The following is a 25,199-nucleotide window of genomic DNA, read 5'->3' as shown; positions in this document are numbered from 1 at the left end:
ATGAATGTCTCTGGAATTGATATCAACATAGTTAGGGATGACCCTTGCTTATCACTTGCACAGCAACAACAATTTCTAGTGCATGTGACAAGAGAGGAGATTCTAAAGGTTGTGCAAGGCTTGCCACTAGACAAAGCACCAGGGATAGATGGTTATCTAGCTTAATTCTTTAAAGAAAACTAGCAAGTGATTGGTGAAGATGTTACAAAAGCAGTACTAGAATATTTTGAAATAGGGAAACTGCTAAGGGAGATCAACTGTTCCACTGTCACTCTCATCCCCAAACTGGCAAATCCAAATTATGTAAAAGAGTTCAGACCTATAGCTTGCTCCTCTACAATGTACAAAATTATAGCTAAGATTCTTACTGCTAGGCTGAAAATGGTTGTTGATTACCTGGTGGGGCCTTCCCAGTCTGCATTCATAGAAGGGAGAAATATTTTGGACAATGTAATACTAGCTCATGAACTGATCAAAGGTTATACACAGAAAGCAGTATCACCAAGATGTATGATTAAGGTGGACATTAGAAAGGCGTATGACTTTGTTGAATGGAGCTTCTTGAGAGAACTTATGCTGGAACTTGGGATTCCATATAAAATGGTTAATCTCATTATGGAGTGTGTAAGCACAGTTACTTATGCTCTACTAATTAGTGGAGGCTTAACCCCTAAGTTTCTGGCAAGAAAAGGGTTGACGCGAGGTGACCCTATGTCACCTTACCACTTTGTATTGGTGATGGAATATCTGAACAAATCTTTGAAGAAGCTCAAATCAAATCCAGACTTCAACTATCATCCTAAATGTTCAAAGTTGGGAGTGGTACATATTTGTTTTGTTGACAGCTTGTTGATGTGTTGTCGAGCAGACAATGTATCTATTAATCTTATGATGAAACGGTTTGAACACTTTTCTGCTGCCTCAGGATTGCACGCAAACATGGAAAAAAGCTCATTGTATGTAGTAGGTGTGTCGACACAATGCAAGGATGCAACACTTGAGGAACTGCATTTCACCACTGGAGCCCTACCCTTCAAAGATTTAGGAGTGTCATTGTCCTCCAAGAAGCTCACTACCAGCCAGTGTATGCATGTCACGACCCAAATCTGTATGTCGTGATGGTACCTATCTCAATACTAGGCAAGCCGACAACCTCAATAAGTCACAATTTCTTTTAAGTTTGAAAACATAATATATAAATTTAATAGAAAAATCACACATACTGATGTAAAATATACTCCCAAAACCCGGTGTCACTGAGTACATGAGCATCTAAATAATAATAGGGAGGCATACATGTGAATCGGTTATGACTTGCAGAGATTGAGATCGAGGATGACTCAAGTAAAGAAATTCCTGGATACAGGTTATATTGCACTTTATGACTATATGAAAATCATGGGATGATCGAGTTGTTATTGTTAGATGTAGTACGCACGGAGTATTAATTGATTGGTGGTGTTAAGGCAGGGTTACCTCTTTGAGTGTTGTAAATCTAAGGGAGTATGTATCTTTCATCCCGTTTGGGCGGTGCAATTTAGATTTGAGGAGAATGGATGACTCTCTAGAAGGTTCTAATGGGTTCGAGATTTACATATAGCAATCGAGAATTTTTTCGGATTTGTGTATGGATAGAAACTGAGATTTACATTTGATGGTGCCGGGACTTGCGGTAATTCTGTATGACTATGAATTCTACATTCCAGTATAAGAAAGGTAAAAGAATAATTTTAAATTCACATAAGGTATTTTCAGAGTGGGGCGTTTCAGTTGTGGTACTTATGGGGGTGCTTAAGAAGAATATAGTGGTGTATGGGCATTAAAGAGGTGTGGTTTTATGTTAGGATGTCTTGTAGTGAGATTTGGGTAAGGATAGTAGTGTTCTGACAAGGAGAAATGCCAACTTGAGGGTAATTTAGAAGAAACTTTGAGAAAATAGGACAAATGGGTAACATACTGGATCAGTATGGTAATGGTACGCTCGGTTCTTTTAGTTCCTATGATGAGATGGGGCTTTATAGGTGTTTTGTGGCAATACTCTCGGATTTAGCAACCTGTGTGGCTTGGTCGAGTTAGAGGAATTCAGTTCTAATAGCTTGGTTATGTGCAAATGGATTTCAAAGAGTTCTTGATAGTTTCTACCATGGTTTAAGGCGGATATTTTCTACCGGTGTGGGAAACGTGTTGTGTATTGTGATTTTCTCCCGGAAAGAAGCAAGATAAAGGTTTCTAAATAATAGGGTATGTAATTTGCTAGTGACTTTAACTGTGGAAACAACTCTTGGCACGTTCGAGGACGAATGTATGTTTAAGTGGGGGAGAATATAACGACCCGACCGGTCGTTTTGAGTATTTACGCTCCTTTCAACTATTTGAAGTCTTGAATAGCTTCATACAATGTATTATGACTTGTGTGAATTGTCGATTTGCATTTTCAGGTATTTCAGAATTTGTTCGGAAGAATGAATTTTTATGTTGAAGCTTTGAGTTGGAAGAGTCGACCAAGTTTGAGTTTTAGTATTTGACTTCAGATTGGAGTTTTGATGATTCCAATAGTTCTGTATGGTGATTTTGGACATAGAAGCGTGTCCGAAAAATTATTTTGAAGTCCGTAGTTGAATTTGGCTTGAAATGGCTAAAATAGAATGTTAAATTTGGAAGTTTGATCAGGGAGTTGACTTTTTGATATCGGGGTCAAAATCTGATTCTGGAAATTAAAATAGCTCTGTTATGTCATTTATGACTTGTGTTCAAAATTTGAGGTCAATCGGACTTGATTTGATAGGTTTCGGCATCGATCGTAGAAGTTGGAATTTCCTTAGTTTTAATAGGCTTGAATTGGAGTGTGATTCGTACTTTTGATGTGATTTGAGGGCCCGACTAAGTTCGTATCATGTTTTAGGACTTGTTGGTACATTCGGATGGAGTTCCGAGTGGCTCGGGTGTGTTTCGGGGTAAGTTTTGAACGAGTCTGGGCATTTCGGCACTCTAATATTGTTCTGAACTTTTGAAAGTGTGGGGGCATATTTTAGAGTGCTGAGGCAAAGCCTCAAGTGCGGACCGCAAAGGAAAAGTGCGGACCGCAGAAGAAAAGTGCGGACCATAAAATTCTTCTCGCGGCCGCAGAAAAGGGATTCTGCAGGTTCGATGGTCTGACTTCGGAAGCCTATATCTTTTAATATACAAGGAATTTGGAAATGATTCAAAAACGAAAGTTGTAGCCCCTTGAATCTAGTTTCCGGGAAGGTATACCACTGATTATTTAGAAATTTATAGAGAAAGGTATGCTCAATATACTGAAGCTTAGTAGTGTAGAGGTTGCTGAAGTGCGGCCGCACAATTTGGATTGCGGCCGCAGAACCTGGGATGTGCGTCCGCATAAATAAATGTGCGGTCAGCATAATGGGGAGCGGATTCGTACTATATGAATGAGGGTTTCATCTCAGTTTTTATTTTTGGACTTTGGAAGCTCGGTTTGTGGCGATTTTTCGTGAAATTTTCAAGAACTTCATCGGGATAAGTGATTCTAACTCAGATTTGGTTAATATACATGAATATATCATCTTTTCATCATTTAATCAGTATTTTGAGATGGAAGTTTGGGGAAAATTGTAGAAATTTTATAAAACAAATTTTTGGGATTTGAATACATATTCGAAGTCTTATTTGAGTAAAATTAGTATGGTTGAACTCGTAATTGAATGTGTTGTTAGATTTTATAAGTTTTATCAGATTTCGAGATATAGGCCCCACTATCAATTTTTCGAGCGGAGTTGGGAGTTTTCATAAATTGTTAATTTGTAAGCATTGGAGTAAATTGTGATTTATTTGCACGTTATTTGAATAGATACAGATCGTTTGGCTTGAATTGGGGAGACATGAAGGCGTATGGAGGTTGATACGCGCGGAATGGAATTTTTGGAGTATTATTTATCTTGCTCGGCAATGGATTCAGCTTGTTCGAGGTAAGTAACACTTCTAAACTTTGTTCTGAGGGTATGAATCCCTGAATTACGTCTTGTATGAATTGTTTGGAGATGACGCACATGCTAGGTGATAGGCGTGTGGGCGTGCATCATAGGAATTGTGAATTAATTAATTTCATGGAGTTGCATAATTAAATAAATGTCATTATCCGCATATCCTCTACGTGTTAGAGAAATTGAGAGCCCGAGAGACTGGAAATTCTGAGTGATATTTATGTTTGTTTATTTATGCATGGATCTGGCTATTATAGCTCTTGGGATGAAGGAGCCCCTCCGGAGTCTGCACCCCCCACAATGAGCGCAGTTGATATATATATATCTGGGATGGATCTTTCCTGGGCATGGATCTTGCCATAGATATATATATTGAGGGATGGATTTTTTCTGGGCATGGATCTTGCCCGAAGCATTTATATTGAGGGATAGATTTTCCTTGGGCATGGCTCTTGCCCGAAATATTTATATTGAGGATGGATCTTTTCCTAGGTTGGATTGGCCTTATACAGTACTGGGTGACTGACTGTCAGTTAATGTCTACATATATATGAGGGTGGATCTTCCCCAGGCTGGATTAGCCATATACAGTACTGAGTTATTGAGTATTTTAGATTGTGAGTACACGAAGTTTTCACTAAGGTGCATCACATACGGTATGTACATTGGCATATAGATACAGAGATTTAATATTCCTCATATTGTTCAGAATTAATCTATTTTTACGTGTGCTGAGTTTAACTATTGAACTTGAAAGCATGCCTACGTGGCTCAAAGTCATAGAACAAAACACTCCATAACTCACAATATCCATACTCTATTACTGCCATAATACTACAGCCAGTTCAACAAAAATTCTTCATAAGCTCAAGTAACACAACCCATAAAACACCTCAATTCATCTACTAAGCTCGCCTTCATTCTCGTGACAGTCAAGTCAAATTTGTCAACCAGATTCAAATTCAAATCTCAATGCATACACTCTGTTGGTAGAAAAGAAACTCTTTACTCAACATTATAAGGAACACACCTACGTAGATTACTCCGCAGGAGATAACCCACCTGCTTAGCCTCAAATTGTCATCTTGTTATACCCTTTCGCAGCCACAATTACTATGCAATCACTTAATCTTTTTGAGTCCAAACTCATTAACAAGACATGAGAATTTAATTTTTCACGCAATTTAACAACGTGAAAGATCCTTCAACACATTCATACTCGAGACTATACGTCAAATCAAGACAGACACCAAGTTCCTTTTTTTCGTCAAAAGGAAAACACTTCTCGTCACATTCAAACCATCTTAACACATCCTACAATCATATCATACTTATCATATAACCATTTAACTGCTCATCGAGCCACAAATTCTTCTCGTATGAACATTACCGGACATATGAGTCCAAATGTACAAGTTCTCACAACCGAAACTATCGAGTCTAAGCTGCGGTCTAAACTTGGCCTCAAGTCCTCTAGACTGGTCCATCACCAAAACACAAAATACACATCTCGAACCTCGTTCATGGAATCACAAGCCACCGATGCACAGCTGATACTGAGCGCTCACATGCGCATACGAATGAGTGGAAAGAATTCAAAGAGTTATGTTTCAAGGTGAATCAATTCCGCACGATAGAATATAAGAAAGTGAAATTTTCCTAAGGGTTCGGCAGTCTCTCGAAGATAAGTACAGACGTCTCTGTACCGATCCTCAAGGCTCTACTAAACCTGCTCAAGACTCGTGAGACCTATGCAACCTAGGCTCTAATACCAACTTGTCACGACCCAAATCCGCATATCATGATGGCACATATCTCAATACTAGGCAAGCCGACAACCTCAATAAGCCACAATTTCTTTTAAGTTTGAAAACATAATATATAAATTTAATAGAAAAATCCCACATATTGATGTAAAATACACTCCCAAAACTCGGTGTCACTGAGTATATAAGCATCTAAATAATAATAAAGTCTGACTGATAAGAATATTGTCTGAAAAATATAGAACAGAACAATAACTTAAGGGAAGAGAGACAAGGTATGCGGACGCCAAGCAGGTACCTTGGTATTCTCCAACAGATAAATCACCAAGTCTAGCAACCGCCATATCCGGGAGCACCTGTATCTGCACACGAGGTACAGAGTGTTGTATGAGTACAACCAACTTAATAAGTAACAAGACTAACCTCTGGACTGAAAGTAGTGACGAGCTTAGCAGGTACAGTCCAGTATAGAAATAACGGTACATAAATGTAGGCATGCTCTCAAGTTCAACAGTTAAACTCAGTACATGTCAAAATAGATTAATTCTTAACAATATGAGGAATATTACATCTTTGTATCCACATGCCAATGTACATACCGTATGTGATGCACCTTAGTGAAAACTTCGTGTACTCACAATCTAAAAATACTCAATCGCGCAGTATTGTATATGGCCAATCCAGCCCAAATAAGATCCATCCCTCCTATATATGTACACATTAACTGACAGTCAGTCGCACAATACTATATAAGGCCAATCCAGCCCAGGGAAAAATCCATCCTCAATATAAATGCTTCGGGCAAGATTCATGCCCAGGGAAAATCTATCCCTCAATATAAATACTTTGGGCAAGATCAATGCCCGGGGAAGATCCATCCCTCAATATATATATATATATATATATATATATATATTATCACTAAGAATTTCCAGTCTCTCAGGCTCTCATAGACATGAAAATTAACCTGACATGATGATATTATGTACCAATAAATGACAACAGAGAATGAAATATGATATGCAAGTGACAGATATGACTGAGTACAAAATTATATTTCAAACAAATAGTTCAACAGCAATACGACCCATGTGGGTCCCAAAATATATCGGCGTGTAGCCTAAAAATGATCTTTAATATGAGTCTCAAGTCAATTTCTCTAACACGTGGAGGATATGCGGATAATGACATTTATTTAATTATGCAACTCTACGGAATCAATTAATTAACAATTCCTATGATACACGCCCGTCACCTAGCATGTGCGTCATCTCCAAACAATTCATACAACACGTAATTCAAGGATTCATACCCTCAGAACTAAGTTTAGAAGTGTTACTTACCTCGAACAAGCCAAATACAATGCCGAGCAAGATAAATAATACTCCAAAAATTCCATTTCGCGCGTATCAACCTCCATACGCCTTCATGTCTCCCCAATTCAAGCCAAATAATCTGTATCTATTCAAATAACGTGCAAATAAATCATAATTTACTCCAATGCTTGCAAATTAATAATTTATAAAAATTTCCAACTCCGCTTGAAAAATCGACAGTGGGGCCCACATCTCAAAATCCGACGAAACTCACAAAATCCGATAACCCATTCAATTACGAGTTCAACCATACTAATTTCACTCAAATCCGACTCTGAATCGGTATTCAAATCCCAAAAATTTGTTTTATGAAATTTTTACAATTTTTCCCAAATTTTTATCTCAAACTACTCATTAAATGATGAAAACAATGATATATTCATATATATTAACCAAATTCGAGTTAGAATCACTTACCCCGATGAATTTCTTGAAAATCTCACGAAAAATCACCACAAACCGAGCTCCCAAAGTTCAAAAATAAAAAATGAGATGAAACCCTCGTTCATATAGTATGAAATATGATCCCTATTGTGCTGACCGCACATTTCTTTGTGTGACCGCACATCCCGGTTCTGCGGCCGCACTTCAGCAGCCTCTACACTACCAAGATTCAGTATATTGACCATAACTTTCTCTACAAATATCCAAATGTTTAATGGTATACCTTTCCGGAAACTAGATTCAAAGGACTATAACCTTTGGTTTTGAATCCTCTCCAAATTCCTTATATATTAAAAGATATAAGCTTCTGAAGTCGGACCATCGAACCTGCAGAATCCCTTTTCTGCGGCCGCAAGAAGAATTCTGCAGTCCGCACTTTTCTTTTACGGTCCACACTTTTCCTCTGGGGTCCACACTTGAGGATTTGCCTCAGCACTCCAAAATGTGCCCCCACACTTTCAAAAGTTCCAGAACAACATTAGAGTGTCAAAATGCCTAAACTCGTTCAAAACACATCCCGAAACACACCCGAGCCACTCGCAACTCCGCCTGAATGTACCAACAAATCCTAAAACACGATACAAACTTAGTCGAGCCCTCAAATCATATCAAACAACATTAAAAATACGAATCACACTCCAATTCAAGCCTATTAAAACTAAGGAAATTCCAACTTCTACGATCGATGCCGAAACCTATCAAATCAAGTCCGATTGACCTCAAATTTTGCACACAAGTCATAAATGATATAACGGAGCTATTCCAATTTCCAGAATCAGATTTCAACCCCGATATCAAAAAGTCAACTCCCCGGTCAAACTTTCAAATTTAACTTTCTATGTTATCCATTTCAAGCCAAAATCAACTATATATGGACTTCAAAATAATTTTTCGGACATGCTCGTAAGTCCAAAATCACCATACGGAGCTATTGAAATCATCAAAACTCCAATCCGAGGTCGAATACTAAAATTCAAACTTGGTCGACTCTTCCAACTCAAAGCTTCAATATAAAAATTCATTCTTCCGAACAAATTCTGAAACACCTGAAAACGCAAACTGATAATCCACACAAGTCATAATACATCGTATGAAGCTATTCAAGATTTTAAATAGTTGAAAGGAGTGTAACTATTCAAAACAACCGGTCGGGTCGTTACAATGCCATTGGTGGACAGAATTGCAAAAAGAATGAGATGTTGGACAACTAGATTCTTATCCTATGCAAGAAGAGTCCAACTAACTAAAAGTGTATTGTTTGAAATGCAAACTTATTGGGCACAGGTATTTCTTCTCCCAAAGAAGGTGCATGATATGGTCATAGGAATATGTAGGAACTTTCTTTGGCATGGAGTTACTGAAGGCAAGAAAGCTCTTATTGCATGGGACACCATATGTAGGCCAAAGTCTGCAGGAGGGTTGAACATTATCAATTTTACTCTATGGAATAGAACAGTAATAGGCAAACTATTGTGGGCACTCGCTCAAAAGAAAGACAAACTCTGGGTCAGGTGGATCCACAATCACTATATAAAAACGAAGGGCTTAGAGAACATAGATACACCTAAGCAGGCTAGTTGGTTGGTAAGGAAGATCTTTGAGGCTAGAAAATGGTTAGTTTTAGGGATCACTGACACAAGGCACATATATATACGTCAATCCAATTACAATTTTCAAAGGTTTCATGGAAGGCACTATTCATGACACAAGGCATTATGCCTCGACATCAATTCACCTTGTGAATGGCAATTCACCAAAGATGAGAAACAATGAATAGGTTAACCAAATGGGGGATACTAGTACCGTCTGCTTGTGTCCTCTGTACAACTGATGATGAAGAGACACATGATCACTTTAACACAAATCATGATATACCAAAAATAGTTGGTATGCTATTTAACATACTCAAATAAAGTATACCATGATTCAATAGTAATTAAGGTATATCAATGTGTAGTATACCAAGAATATTAAAAATATTTAACATACTCACAAAGTATACCACGATTCAATAGTAATTATGATATACCAAAAATGAGTATACCAAGAATATTGGGAATACCATGATTGTTGAATCATGGTATACTAATGTATAGTATACCAAGAATATTGAGAATACTATTTAATATACTCAAATAAAGTATATCACAATTCAACAATAATCATGGTATACTACACATTACACTAAGAATATTTGAATACCACTTAACATACACAAATAAAGTATACACAATTCAACACTAATCATGGTATACTAATGAGTAGTATACCAATAATATGAGAATACTATGATTCAAGTAATCATGGTATACCAACTTGTAGTATACCAAAAATATTAGGTATATCACTTAATATACTCAAACAAAGTGTACCATGAGCTAACACTAATCATTATACCAAAAAAAATGAGAATACCATGATTTAACAATAATTATGATGTACTAATGTATAGTATACCAATAATATGAGTGTCACCACCTGGAATTCCCACCCTCGGGACCGTGATGGCACCTAACATTTCACTTGCTAGGCAAGCCAATGTCAGAATAGTTTTTAGTTATTTTTAACAAATCCAATTAAATAATAACCAAGAAACTGAATAAACTGAAATAGAGTGAGAAAACCATAACAACAGCGATATCTAGATACAATCCTAGAACTGGCGTCACCAGTACACGAGCAACTAGAGTACTACAAATAAAGGTCTGAATGAAAGCATAACTGTCTAAAATACAGAAAATAGCTAGAGAGATATGAAAGGGGACTTCAAGGCTACGGAAGTCGTGCAGTTGTACCTAAGTCTCTGTAAAGTAATCAATCCGAGTAATCTACTGACACCCATTAGGACCGACTCCAAAATCTGCACAAGAAGTGTAGAATGTAGTATGAGTACAACCGACTCCATGGGCTCCGTAAGTGCCGAGCCTAACCTCGACGAAGTAGTGCTGAGGCTAACGCGGATCACTTACAATAACATGTACGCAGTATTCTTGTGATTAGTGTTATTATTATTATTATTTTATAATAATAATAATAATAATAATAATAATAATAATAATAATAATAATAATAATAATAATAATAACAGGAAAGGAAACACAGGAAAAGTAAGGCAGCTAACTTATGAAAATAAACTCAATCCTCGAAATCAGTACATCCAGAAACATCACTCCTCATAATCTCGTACGAAAATACTGAAAGCTAACACAGTGCAACAATGCATACAAAACACACAATCCGTTGCGGCGCGCAATCCGATCCTACCGTACAAACACAATTCTCTCTTATTTCACCATATCAATATCAACAATAACATGTAAAACTCGTTACGGTGTGAAACCCGATCCCACCATATAATCATAATCAATATCATAATCCTCCCTTATTTCACCATATCAAAAACAGATATAAAATCCATTGCGGCGTGCAACCCGATCCCATCACATCAATATCAATCCTCCCTTATTCCACCCATTGTGGCGTGCAACCCGATCCATAAACAATATCAATAAATGTTATCAATTCAATAACTCAATTCACAAGAATCTCTACCATTAAAGAATATGAAAGCAAAGCCATAAAGGAACCTCGTACCAAATCAAGGAATGCTACAGTTAATAAAAAGTAACAGGACAAGCCAAATATATGACAATTAATGTGTACAAGTAAGACAAGTAGCAATTAATAAAAGAATCATGGAAGAAATGAACATTTTAATACAAGAGTAAATAAGTGGCAAGTAGCAAGTTAAGGCATAGGAAGCAACTAAAGCATGCAACAGTTAAGACATGGAATAAAATAATTAATGAAATACGGGAAAGCATGGAAATAATTATTTTGACGACGTATATAAACTCGTCACCTCGCATATACGCCGCTACACATGTATTTTATATAATACATAGTTCAAGGGTTCCTAATTACCTCAAATCAAGGTTAGACCCAACACTTACCTCGCTTCTCAAGCAAATCAAAGCTCAACTGGGCTTTTCCTCTAAAATTCGCCTCTGAACCAACCGAATATAACCAAAATTTGACTTAATATCAACAAACAATGCTATGGAAATCAATTACAATTCTTAAAGTTAAGATCTTTACACTTTTTCCCAAAAAATCAACAAAAGTCAATCTCGGGGCTGCTTGGTCAAAATCCAAGATTCTTACCAAAATCCAATTACCCATTCACCCCAAGCCCGATTATGCAATTAGTTTCGAAATCCAACCTCAATTTAAGGTCTAAATATCAATTTTACAAACCCCTCACCCCCAATTCTTTCCAAATCCCTAATTTTCTACCATGAAAGAACATAGATTAAGATTAGAAGTCAGTAGGTGTTGATGAAAATGGAAGAAAATGAGTTAAAGTATACTAACCTATGAAATGATGATGAAATTTCTCTTCAAAATCCCCTTTAGGTCGAGCTCTAATGAGAAGATGGTGAAAAATGGGTGAAATCCCGTATTTGAAACATTTTAAATGTGAGACACCTGACGCGATCGCGAAGCAGCAACGGCCAATGGCCTTCGCATACGCGAAGGCTTACTCCCCCTTGCCTTCGCCTTCGCGATCCAGTGAACACGTTCGCGAAGAGTAACTGACAGGCTCCCTCCCAGGACCCCATAAACCTACGCGTTCGCGAAGGGTAAACCCCCCACTACTTCGCGTTCGTGAAGAAGAAACTTCTCCCCAGCCCAGATTCCCTTTTGCGATCGTGAGAGAGGCTTCGCAATTGCAAAGCACATGACACCAGATATCAGAAGTAGCCAAAACCAATAATTTTTTCTAAGTTCAAATAGTCTGTAGCCTAGCTGAAACTCACTCGAGCCCCTCGGGCTCCAAACCAAACATGCACACAAGTATAATAATATCATACGAACTTGCTCGCGCGATCAAAATACCAAAATAACACCTAGAACTATGAATTGGACACCTAAGCGAATGAAGTTTTTAAAGAAACTCAAGAACATACAATTTTACAACCGGACGTCCGAATCACGTCAAATCAACTCTGTTTTGCACCAAAATTTGCAGACAAGATATAAATATTGAAATGAACCTATACCAAGTCCCGAAACTGAAATTCGAACCCGGTAGCAACAAAGTCAACTTATGGTCAAACTTAGAAATTCTTTAAACCTTTAAATTGCTAGTTTTCAACAAATCACGTTAAATCAAGTTAGGGAATTTCAAATTCAATTCTGGGCATACACCCAAGTCCCAAATCACGATACGGATCCACAGAAATTGTCAAAACACTAATCCAGGTTCGTTTATACAAAACATTGACCGTAGTTAACTCAAATAAGTTTTAAGGTAAAATTTCATATTTCTATCAATTTCATATAAAATTTTTTTGAAAAAAGACACAAATTGCACACGCAAATCGAGAAATACTAAACAGAGCTATCTGAGGTCTCGAAACACAGAAATAAAGGGTAAAACTATAAATGACCTATCAGGTCGTCACAATGAGAATACCATGATTTAATAGTATACTGGTATACTAAATAGTATGTTATTTTTGTTTTAGCATAAACCTAACTCAAAGGTATACCAATATACTAAAATAGTATATTAATATTTAATTATGACAAAAATATTTTCCAATACTAAAAGTATATTGCTATACTAAATAGTATAATATTTGTTAAATAGAAATTTAAATAAATTATATACGGTAGGGTATCATGCAAAAGCATTATTTTTGTATCATGCAGGTTTATTTTATCATCAACTAAGCTACTATAATATAAAAATACAGTAAAAAAAGAAATTAAAAAATTTGCCAATTATACACATCATTTAACCTTATTAGCTTCCAATATTAATTATCTAAAAGAATTTTCCACCAACAAAAATAAATAAATAATGAGCTTGTAAATATTTCACGTTTGGTCATATATTTCAAGTAATTTTTTTATCCATTCACACTCAAGTGTGTGTTACTATGTTGTGTAAAATATATTTTCTACCTCAATTAAATATTGTCTGAACTTCTATAAAAATATTATTTTACTAGTTAGGATAAGAAATGCAAATATTTCAAAGAGAAAATTCGTGACAAATGTTTCTTCAACTGTTTCTTCATGATATTGTAACAAAGACATGATAAAATAAAATTTATTACTCCCTTCATTTCAATTTAAATGACACACTTTTCTTATTAGTCAATTTCAAAAAGAATGACACATTTATATTTAGAAATAATTTAATTTTAAACTTTTCAATTTATCCACTTTACACTTAATGAATTTTTTTTATAGCCACACAAATATTATGGCTCTACCAAGCTTTTATCCCTTAAAACTTGCCCCAAATTTCAAAAGTAATCTCGAGTAGTACTTTATGGAACATTTCAAGTGGTCTTGTCAATTTTGAAAGTTCTGTAAAAGGACAATGTAAAGGATAAAGAATTAAGAGACAATGTAAATGAGATTTGCAGTCGTATCTTATATTTGTGTCACATTTTAACCTATACCCTATTTTTTAAAATTATTGATTTGGTAGTTATCTCACAAAAATTCGTAATAATATGACAATTACACCCCTGACAAAAGATATAAAACGATTTCCTACTCTCCTCTCAGCAACTTTATAAAAAAATCAGAAACTTGTCCAGATTCATCTTCAGAATCACACTTGCATGAAGTTGTTTCACCTTGAAGTTAAAACTTCATGCTAATGTAGCATGAAGTTATTTCACATTAAAGCTAAAACTTCATGCTAATGCATGCTGAAGTTATTTATCCTGCAGTCTACAGTTTTGTCATGAATTTTATCCGAAACTTCAGTCTAAACATGCTGAAGTTATTTAGTTCATTTGCTAAAACTTCAAACTAAACATGCTTAAGTTATTTAGTTCATTTGTTAAAACTTCAGATTAAACATGTTTAAATTATTTAGTTCATTTGCTAAAACTTCATACTAAACATGCTTAAGTTACAGACTAAACATGCTTAAGTTTTTTAGTTCATTTGCTAAAATTTCGGACTAAACATGCTTAAATTTTTGTCTTGTAGTATGTAATTTTCTAATGAGTTTTTGCTAATGCATGCTGAAGTCATTTAGTTCATTTACTAAAATTTCAGACAAAACATGCTGAAGTTATTTAGTTCATTTGCTAAAATTTCAGACTAACATATGCTGAAGTTATTTAGTTCATTTGCTAAAATTTCAGACTAAACATGCTGAAATTTTTTAGTTCATTTGCTAAAACTTCAGATTAAACATGCTTAAATTATTTAGTTCATTTGCTAAACTTCAGACTAACACATGCTGAAGTTATTTAGTTCATTTGCTAAAATTTCAGACTAAACATGCTGAAATTTTTTAGTTCATTTGCTAAAACTTCAGACTAAACATGCTTAAGTTTTTGTCTGTTTTGTCCTGAGTTTTATCCAAAACTTCAGTCTAAACCAGCTGAAGTTTTTTAGTTTATTTGCTAAAACTTCAACCTAAACATGCTTAAATTTTTATCTTTCAGTTTGTCAATAGTCTTTTATTAAAGGGTAAAATCGTCTTTTTAAAACGCTTTTAACAAAAACAAATAGGTACGAATGCAAACAGAAAAATAAAATGGGTATAAATTAAAAAAGGGCGACCAAATAAGGCGCCCCATGCAATTTTTACCAATGTAAAGGATAAAGAATTACTCTTAGTACAATTAGAGGTCGTTTGGTATGAGGTATAAGAATGTTTAGTGCTGATATAAAATTTTAATATCACCTTAATACTTTGTTTGGTTAGCAAACCCGATATAAACTATCCCGGAATTATAATTAGTAACGGATAACTTATACCTTTTAGAGGGTGGGGCAATTAGTGCCGGAATAACTTATACATTTTTCTTAGAAATTATACAATTGTCATTTTTAATACAACATACCAAACAGTAGATAAAAAACAATACCACGATAACTAATCTCAACATAATTTATTCCGGCATAAGCTGTATTCAAACCAAACGATCTCTTACGGTGCTCGAGGACAATGCCTTGGAGTGTGCTATGGCAGATCCTCCACCTTTTCTTTTGGATAATTTGGCAAACAGGGGCACCAACCGTTATTATTTTACTCCGCGTGGGTGTTTGTGTCCTCCCACAGAAAAACGTAGTCTATAGGCTTGGTCAATTTTCCACATCACTATCATACCTTTTTCTGGCAAACAGAAGATTATTGCAATTCCATTTCCAACCCGTTGAAGCATCACACTATTCAACTTACATCCAAAAAGAAATGTGAAAATGATGAAAAACAAAATCCAATAGTGAGTAAGCCCAGCAATAGTACATGGCAGAAAGTAAAAAGTAGCAATCCTACCATTTATCACAAACAGAAAGAACAAACTCAAAACTTCTCAACTCAATAAATATCCATATTCAGAGTTCCCTTTTCCACAAGTAGTTCTTTTTATATGAAATCTGTGACATGCATAATCCCATTGTCAACTAAGTGGATATATGCGTCGTTTTATTATATAGAAACCTTGACAAAATCTAACTTACGTTGATTCTTTTAAGGGAAAATAAAGAATGCTTCCTCCTCGCCGTTCAACCAAAGATTAAACAATTCTGTATGAAGTTGATTCTGACGAACTATGTTCGCGAGTATCTTCTTTGTCGTTTTATTTCAGCTTCATTCATCCAATCAGAGAGCCACAATAGGCCTTTATAACCCAAATATACTGAAGCAATCAGAGCTATTATGATGATAACAAATAGAAGAAATCTCCTGATGCCAGCAATAATTCTCTGTCAAGTTAAAATAACTGCAGTTTAGCATTTAAAAGCTTGAAAGGAAAACGGATGTATCATTAATTCTAAGACAGACCTGCAGTATTGAAGTTTTCTTGTCTTCAAGCACCCTTCCTTTTCTCCGTCTTCGCTTCGTCACATTATCTTTTGTTTCAGGTTCCTTTTCCTGACGAAGAGCAAATTTGAGTTAAATTTCAACTAATTATGGGGGATACTTTGGATCAATAACCTATTGAACGCAATCATTCTCATTCTCAAAAAATGAACTATTCAACGCTAAGGCAAGAGAAGTAACCATCTTTCTTGTTAAACTCCACAAAATACAGCAGATCATGACATGCATTTACCTCAGGCGCTTTTAATTTACGATGTTGCAACTCCCCCTCAGCAGCTTTCACTTTGCTCCTGCAATCTGAATTGCAAGGAAGGATGCCAAGTCCATATTGGTTTCTAGATACATCTTTGGGATCAGTACCATTACTTCTATAGGCTGCTTGCACATCCTTACAGACCAACTCTTTTTTCAAAGTTTGGCATCCACAGCGAGCAGTAACCTAATAAAAGAATCATTAAACATTTAACAGAGGTTGTGAGTTCGAGTCACTCCAAGAGCAAGGTGGGGAGTTCTTGGAGGGAAGGATGCCGAGGGTCATTTGGAAACAGCCTCTCTACCTCATGGTAGGGGTAAGGTATGCGTACACATTACCCTCCCCAGACCCCCACTAGTGGGATTATACTGGGTTGTTGTTGTTGTATTAAACATTTAACAGTAGACAGGAAGAAAATAGAGGATAGGACATGGAAAAAAATTGATAAAAGTGACTCAGTAAGCTAAATAACTGGAACTTTTTTTTTTGGGCTCATCAACTATGAGCCTATACTATATGCCATCAATCAATGAAAAAATAATTGATTTTACATTTTGGAATAATAAGTTATCTGGTTAATAGAGCTAATAGAAAGGTGCTATCTGGCACACTAGAAAAATTCATGTTCAACTTACTGGGATAGAGTTTAGTTTTATTTTGGATGAGCTCATAGAAGTTCTTTTTTTCCCTTTCCTGAAATAGTAAGTGTAGCTCACAGAAGTTAAATCTTTTTCTCTTTTCTTTTATCAAGTTTTTTCCTTTCTCACTGACAACGGAACTCTCTTTCTTTCGTGGTTCTTAAACTTCAATAGATAATTAACACATCCAAATAAAAAGTAGCTGATGGAAAGCAATGGCATCTCAGACAATTGGCTTTCGTGCAGCTTCATAAAGATGATTTTCTTTGTACACACCAGTTAGTGGAGTGTTAAATGGCATCAAGTGTAGCTCATTCAAATCCCAAATCAGTGATGCTTTGATAGGATAGCATGGCAAAGAAAATACTAGAAGGAACACTGTAACATACGGGCAATGTTGATAGATATTGAAGTTAGATCCTTCCTTCGGCTAGAAAAGCATGTAAAAGAAATTGAACAGGCAAATGTTCCTTGTTCGAAGGCATCATGGAAATTACAACCTTTTATGGACCAAATAGGAAAAAATATTTCTTGATTATGTTTTCTGTTTCTCTTTGCTATATTTCATGCATACATATTCATATATGTACCTACAAATAAGTATGTGTCAATATATGTGAGTTTGTGTATATATATATATAACACTTTTATCACCCTACGTTATACTTTTTGCTTAAGTTGCTCGAACACGGGTGCATGTATCTGATACGGGTGCGGATCTAGAGGTCGTCATTCGAGATGTAAATTCTAAAATTCGGGAATACGGATCCCAATACGGATACGGTGCGGAATCCGGCTAAAAATAATTTAAACAAATAAAAATATCTCTAAATTGTGAGAAATTTTGTGGAATACTTACGTACAACTTGTAAAGTGTGGATTCCTTTTTTATTCTCAAGTTGTAGATAGAGGGTTGATTTCCTAGATAAGGTATGCTATTTTCTTCAAAGTTACCCTAGTTTTAGTTCTGATTTTGGGAATCAAATTGTATCTCGTCTCGAATTTTTCCGCATGTCGTGGTCAAAGTACCCAAAATTGTTTGACCACATCCGGTACAGATCCCATACCCCCCCGCCCATACTAGTGTCGTGTTGACACGGGTGCGGCACCTAAACTGCCGTGTCAGAGCAACTTAGCAGTTTTTGCTACTCCTGTGACCCCATTGCCCCATGCTGACATGCTCCAAGCAGGGAAAGGAGGTTTTCTCTCACTGTTGCTTTTCTTTTGTGGCGTTGGGGGTGGTCAGCCGATCTGCTCATTATAGGCTTCACAGAGTTCTTGGTTTGGGAGTGAATGGATATCAGAATGGATATTGTACCTCCCTGAACCAGTAACATGCCCTCCCCTCCCCCTCCCCCTCCCCGACTACTTCGCAACGAAAGGTAAAATGAGATCGAAAGAAAATTCACTTTGGTGGGAATAGGTGCTATTTCCTCCCTCAATATAAATACGGCCATAGGGATGATTTTGATTTAAAACATGATGCTAAGAACATAAGCTTTTTGTAATTCGGACTAAGAATTACTGACCAAGATAATTAGGTCAAGAAACAACACAGTGAGAGTATATCAATCAATTACCTTCTTGGAGCATTGATCAGGAGATGGACATTCACCAGGATGACATGTCTCTGGGCAAAGGTGCGTACAATTAGGTAATTTTCTGCACATTTCGCATCCAAACAAAGAAGGGTTCATCAAGATCAGTTAGGGAGTTTCAGGTGTATTTCAAATGCACATAATTCAACTTTTTTTTCTTTTGATAAGGTAAAAATGCACGTAATTCAACTTTATAAGCCTAAAGGGAAGGGGGGTTGCGCAAATAAGTTGATAAGCCTCTGTAGCCATCATTGTGCACACCATTTTTGCTGAAGGTGATATAAAAAGAAATATAGTTTACCTATAAAAAAAATGAAATTACAGCTTTTGTTTATCCTAGATTTGAAGGAATATTGAGCAAAGTTCAATAAGCTACCTATGGCATGGTCCTCCACATGATCGAACAGTAAGTTGCTCTTTAGCGGACAAGCTGTTGTAGTATATGCACTCAAAGACATGAACCATGGAACCACAGTGACATGAACGCTTTATCAGTGCTTTGCAAGGGGGGCATTCTCCAGGATGACAACGCAAGGGACATGGATGAGGACAAGTAGGTTTTCTTTCCTAAATAAGGATCAATAAAAGTAAACAGTTCATACCCGAACTTTAAACTATAAAGTGCCAACTTATAAAGGAGTGCAATCATCAAAATGATAGAGCCACCAAACATGTCATCGAAAGTATTGATTGCTGAATTAGGCCCTAAAAGAAAAAACTAGTACGACCAACAGATGAGATGGATAGAAAATATATTAATACCTGTTGGCAAGGAAGAGTACACTCTTCACAAGATTCGGGTCTTCTACTACCATATAATTTTGTACTACTAACCAAGGCATGGCAAACTTTAGTGCAGTAGTGATTTCCACAAGGAAGAGGATTTCCACACAAATTGTCACAGGAAAATACTGTCCTGTCTGAGCAGACCATCTGAAATGAGAAAGAGCTCAAGTGAATATCTGTTGGTAAGTAAATATAGAGCTTTTTACAGAGACTAAAGAATAATAAATAGCTCCTGAAGAGAATATACAAAAGATAAATGTAAGTATTATCCACGAGTGGAGGATATGATTCCCACCATTCTTTCTGCTCCTACATGATTACCCAAACAAGACCTCCAAACAAGTTGTGGGCATGGGGGGCATGATGAACCAGAAGTAGGTTCCGTCTGATTGTTCGGTCTCCTTTTCTTTGGTTTCAAAGTGAACTCTGGAAGAGGAGGTTGTGTAGGGCCATGGCACCTGTTTACAATCGACGAATAACAAAGATTCAGTGAATGAACTGGTATACATTAGTAGATATCCAGAAATGTAATAAAGGCAAACCTTAATTCACACTTGTGCCCACAAGGATATTCTTCATCACAAAGTAAACGACATGGTGGGCAAGCTCCATAGTGACACCTATGTGGCTAGAGAAATGAGTACACCTGTTAGCCTCCACGTTAAACAGTATTTTATTTCATGCTAGAAGTTGGATGAAGAGTGGCATCAAGTGATAACCCTGCTAATATTCCTAGAATAACGATCTAAAATATTCATACAATCACCTAGTACATGGTAAGTAGTACATGCAACAAATACAACCTTGCAATTAGAAGCATGCCTGCATAAACGATCTACACAACATGGTTTACGACATTTTGGAGGTTTTTGTTCAGCTTCTGCACCACAAGGAACCTGACCAAAGTGAACAAAATTACCAGAAACAAGTTAGCAAGAATCTTCGCTAAAGGATTTACAATATTAGCACCATATATATAAATACAAAACACATTTTCTAGTTGTAATCTAGAGCCTTTTTGCTAAACTTTTTTAAATGATTTCTACTTTATTGCTTACAGCATAAAAAATTCAAAGAAGAATTTGGAAAACAGAAATCTGGCAGTGGTGAGAAGCAATGTGAGGATAGTAACAGTGCCATCATTAGAGAGATTGCAAGTTGATTTGTTTTAATGGAGATGACAGAAATTTATTTTTCTTATTTTAATAAGGTGATGACAGAAAATATGTTTACGATGTCAAGTCATCTGACAAGATGAAAGAGGATAGATTGGGGAGGCTGATGTCATTTTTACAGAGGTAAATTGTCATGCTTTTAGTATTATGATTGCTTTTGGTGCATGCCATGGTACATCCAATAATGAGCACCTGTTACCATCAGTCACCAGGCGCATCATGCTATCATAGAAGGAGAAGGCCACAAGTTAACAAATTAATGAGGGGAATATAAACAAGTGTAGGTAAAGAGGAATATAAGCAAGCACCATGAGTTACAACCTATTCATAGATAAATGTTCATTCCTAGGCTCCTTCTTCATCTCTTAAGCTAGAAGATTCAGATGTTTGAAGCATAAAGATATTAAGGTGAAAAGCTCAAGGATGTCATCGACTCGTCAAAAAGTACTGGTGAAGACTCCCAGTATAAAACAATGCTCACCAGACAGACGGAAAGTCCTAACGACTGGACAACAGAAAACTCTATGCCACTTCTATTCTTTCTAATCAATAAAACAGACAGATACTTGTATAGAAAACACAACCATCTCTTCCACTATAGGAGATATAAAACTTCAAACAAGGTACATATAGTAGCTGAACCCCTACCTCGAAATGTGTCTCCCCGCACAAACATGAAATTGTGACCATCACTGGGCAGGGTGCACAAGCGCCTCTGCAGTAACCAAAGGAAATTGGTCACATTTTGTTCAATAACTGATGCAAGGATTACAAGATCAAGGACTGTCACAGTCACCCAAATATCCAATATATAAACAAGAATTGGGATTATTTAGCTCATACAATTTTGTCTTTGCAAATCAACACTCAAGTAACACTACTTTAAATCATAAGAGACCAACATATATAAACTGTTTACTTTTCCTACATAGGATCAGGTGTTTAGTTCGGCAGGCAATAGCATTGACAAACAATAGGTGCCAAAATTCAATTCTTTTCCACGCTCCCTCCGATGTCCTCATCCGCAGATTCAAGACGGGCTCCACTGTAGCAAGATAAATTATTAAATCACCACAAGTATCTTTTTTTTTATAATGGTAGTGTCTGGGCCAATTTGGGCACCAACACAAATACCCGATAACCTAGCCCACCAAGGCTTAGGAGAAGAAATCACCTGTATTTTTTGCCTCTATTGGGATTTGAACATGAGACCTCATGATCCTCCTCCCATTTTATTAACCACTAGGCCACAACCTTGGGTGCTGAATCACTCCAAGTATCTTAAACTTCAAAAAGGCTAAAGCTTATCCTTCTTAGATGATAGGTGTCGAATAAAATCCAAGTGAATGATTTCTAATATTTACTTTTCTGAGAAAGGCAACAAGAATGATTTCTGATATTTATCATATTTGTCCTTCTCAGTTCCAATTTCACAAATTTGTAATGATTTTTGTTCCTAAAATACGGAAATATGCATTAGAGACACCACAAGTACACATTTCCAACACGTACATATTAGGAATAGAGCTTCACAAAATGGTATGAATTCTTTCATGTACTGAACCTACCAAAAAGTTAATATATCAATAAGACAATAACTTTTCCTGTAAGAGGAATAGCATGAAAATTCTGGGGATCGCAACTCAGAAAAACAGAAAGAAGTATATCAGACCTGTGGCATGGAGCTGGACACTTGTGATTCCTACAACGGAGCTTCCTGTCACACATCTGTCACTTGACAGATTTAAGTACACATTAGGAATAATAGTAAGTAACAAAATTGTCAAAATATGAACCGGCCAAACACACCTCAGAACAAGGTGGGCAATCCCCATCACAGCATTTGCGCTTACAGGCATGTCTTCCACAGTCCCGCATTTTCTGACACTTTCTTTCACATGTCAAATCTTGATAGCAAGGAACCTATTCTAAGTTCAATTTATTGTTGATAAACTTAGAACCGAAAGGTAATCACAAAAGTTCAAGTCAATTAATCAAAATAAGTATAACTAAATCTTACCTGTTTCCTATAACTCCCACACCTACACGATTTAGTAACGACCACCCTACAAGTTTCAATGCAGGGGCCTTTGTGGCACCTTTCAGGGCACCTATGAAATCCACAACTCAACATTTTACCACATGTTGCTCCACATACCGAAACTGGAGCATCACAAGCAATCCCTTCATAAACTCTCTTCCCACAAGGACAAGTCCTCTTCCCTTGAAGTGGACAATCTCCACATTCACCCTCATGACAACCTCTCTCACACTTATGCCTCCCACAACCAAGTAACTTATCACATGGATTCTCACACCTAAAGACCCTATCAAAACACTCTCTTTTCATCTCCAACTTCCCACATTGGCACTTATAAATGCCTTTTGCTTTACAAGGAGGACAATCACCCTCATGGCAAGTTTCAGTACACCTATGAGTCTTACAATCCAACAACTTTTTACAAACACCGTTGCACGAGAAATTCTTGAACCCACATCGTTTGACATCTTCCACAGCTCCACAAAAGCACCTGGATTTAACCAATTTTGGACAAGACGGGCAGGGGCCCGGGTGGCACAACAACAAGCAATGGTGTCCACAATTGTACTTCAATGGCCTCCCACAAATTTCATTACAAGAATGAGGTAAAACCCAAGGATCATGAGGTGGGTCCGGGAGTTTCCCACAGAAACAATAGTAATTTTTAGGGATCTGCGATTTGGAATACTCAACTCGGCATTTGGGGCAGTGCCATAAAAGAGAACTGTCATTCGGAGTGGCGGCGCGCGTGACGGCACGTGCGGCGGCCAAATTGGAGCATTGAACGGCCCATGATTGGATACAATGGAGATGAAAGACGGCGAAACAGCCAGAGGAACATGACCATGTGGGATCGGAAGGACGGATTCTTTCGAGGCAAATGAGGCATGAGAGGGCACCGGAACGAGAAGAAGTGAGGAAAGATTGGATTTTGATGAGGTCATGTTGTTGCTGTTGTTGGTTGTTGTGGTCGCCGCTGGAATGTTCGAGATAGGATTTGAAGATGGTGGAAGAGAGGTCGGAATGGCGGTGGTGATGGGAGTCGGAGGTGGTGGCGGAATCGGAATCGGAGTCGGAAGATGGCGGCGAGAGAGGTGGTGCAACGGTGGCGGACCAGGAGGTCATTTTGGGAATTTGGGAAGTCAGAGTTTTGAGAAGGACGTTATAAGTTGTGACCAAATGTGCGATTTGGAATTGGACCCAATTCTGTTCTCTGTTTCTAGAAAACTTGCCATTTGTCGCTCATTTTTTGTTAAGTACGAGAACGAGATTATACTATGTTCGTCTCATTTATATACGTATAATTTATTGTTTTAATTAGACACAAAAATTTGAATATTTGTAGTTTGATTTATGCGCCATTATATTAATGTAGTTACCGGAAATATTTAAGTATTTATTAAAAATTAGTGAACAAAGATAAGATTTACAACAAATTCTAAAAATTTAAATAGTTAAATGAAGTAGAAAGTTGTGCTTAGTTGTCTAAACTGATTGTGTTTACTAACTTTGCACATGATGTCAAAAAGAAAAACAAACTTAATACGGCTCAATGTCCCCCCCCAAAAAAAAAAAAAAAACTGAAGTTGAAAGAAAATCACAAAGAATGTGTCATATACAAAAGTTATTGGCTATTTGATATACATAAGAGATTGTATAATGATGGATAATTGTTTGTTATTAATATATTTGGAAATTTTCTTTAATCCTAGACATGATGCAAAGAAAATAAAAGATATTTGCAATGAACAAAGACTTTATGCTTGTGTATTAGAAAGTTGATAATTTTGATATGTTAGTACGTTTTGATTCACATTTTGCAGGTTATCTATATAGTATGAAATCAACATGATATCTTATATTTTTTCGATGCAATTTATTGTAAAAGTGAGAAACGAAATATTATGGCTATTTTTGTGAATATGAAATCCATGTATGCAATGGTAGCCTTTGTGTACGTAGATTCTATATATGCAACTATGACACTTTTGCTTCACTCTTAATTTTCTAAGTTAGTCTTATAAACGTAGGTTCCATGTATGCAAATATGACATTTGGGTATATAGTTTCCACATGCATCAATAGCTCTTTTGCTTTCATTCGTGACTTCATGGGTTAGACTTGCAAATGTAGGTTACATGTATGCAAATATAACCTTTGCGTATATAGATTCCACATATGACTTTGCTTCATTCTCATGTCTTTTAGCCTCTTTCTTTTCTTTTTCATAATTTCTTATTCCTACAAGATTTATTAGAAAATATGCGAGGATG

The 25,199-nt window shown here is 36.5% G+C and overlaps 1 protein-coding gene across 1 annotated transcript; it reads right to left on the bottom strand.

Moving 5' to 3' along the window:
* Nucleotides 1-15,905: 15,905 nt before the first annotated feature.
* On the bottom strand, nucleotides 15,906-24,181 carry LOC104084456 (NF-X1-type zinc finger protein NFXL2). Its single transcript, XM_009588307.4, has 13 exons — nucleotides 22,906-24,181; nucleotides 22,695-22,808; nucleotides 22,558-22,613; nucleotides 21,534-21,600; nucleotides 20,514-20,606; nucleotides 20,253-20,338; nucleotides 20,006-20,168; nucleotides 19,687-19,857; nucleotides 19,301-19,491; nucleotides 18,907-18,988; nucleotides 16,668-16,874; nucleotides 16,397-16,486; nucleotides 15,906-16,317 (listed from the first exon to the last, which is right to left on the bottom strand). Exons 1-13 carry the CDS (start codon nucleotides 24,049-24,051, stop codon nucleotides 16,162-16,164), a joined length of 2,622 nt encoding a protein of 873 aa, XP_009586602.1. The 5' UTR covers nucleotides 24,052-24,181; the 3' UTR covers nucleotides 15,906-16,161.
* Between the last annotated feature and the right edge of the window lie 1,018 nt (nucleotides 24,182-25,199).

Source organism: Nicotiana tomentosiformis, chromosome 3 (assembly GCF_000390325.3).
Source record: "Nicotiana tomentosiformis chromosome 3, ASM39032v3, whole genome shotgun sequence".
Taxonomy (NCBI): Eukaryota; Viridiplantae; Streptophyta; class Magnoliopsida; order Solanales; family Solanaceae; genus Nicotiana; species Nicotiana tomentosiformis.
This window is presented reverse-complemented; position numbering and strand designations above follow the sequence as displayed.

Excerpts from the sequence above, each read along its gene's own strand:
- LOC104084456 (XM_009588307.4), bottom strand. The coding sequence starts at position 24,051 with ATGACCTCCTGGTCCGCCACCGTTGCACCACCTCTCTCGCCGCCATCT. Across the intron at positions 20,339-20,513 it reads GGCATGCTTCTAATTGCAAG|CCACATAGGTGTCACTATGG; the intron begins GTTGTATTTGTT and ends TCATTTCTCTAG. Across the intron at positions 16,875-18,906 it reads CTGATCAATGCTCCAAGAAG|GTTACTGCTCGCTGTGGATG; the intron begins GTAATTGATTGA and ends TTCTTTTATTAG.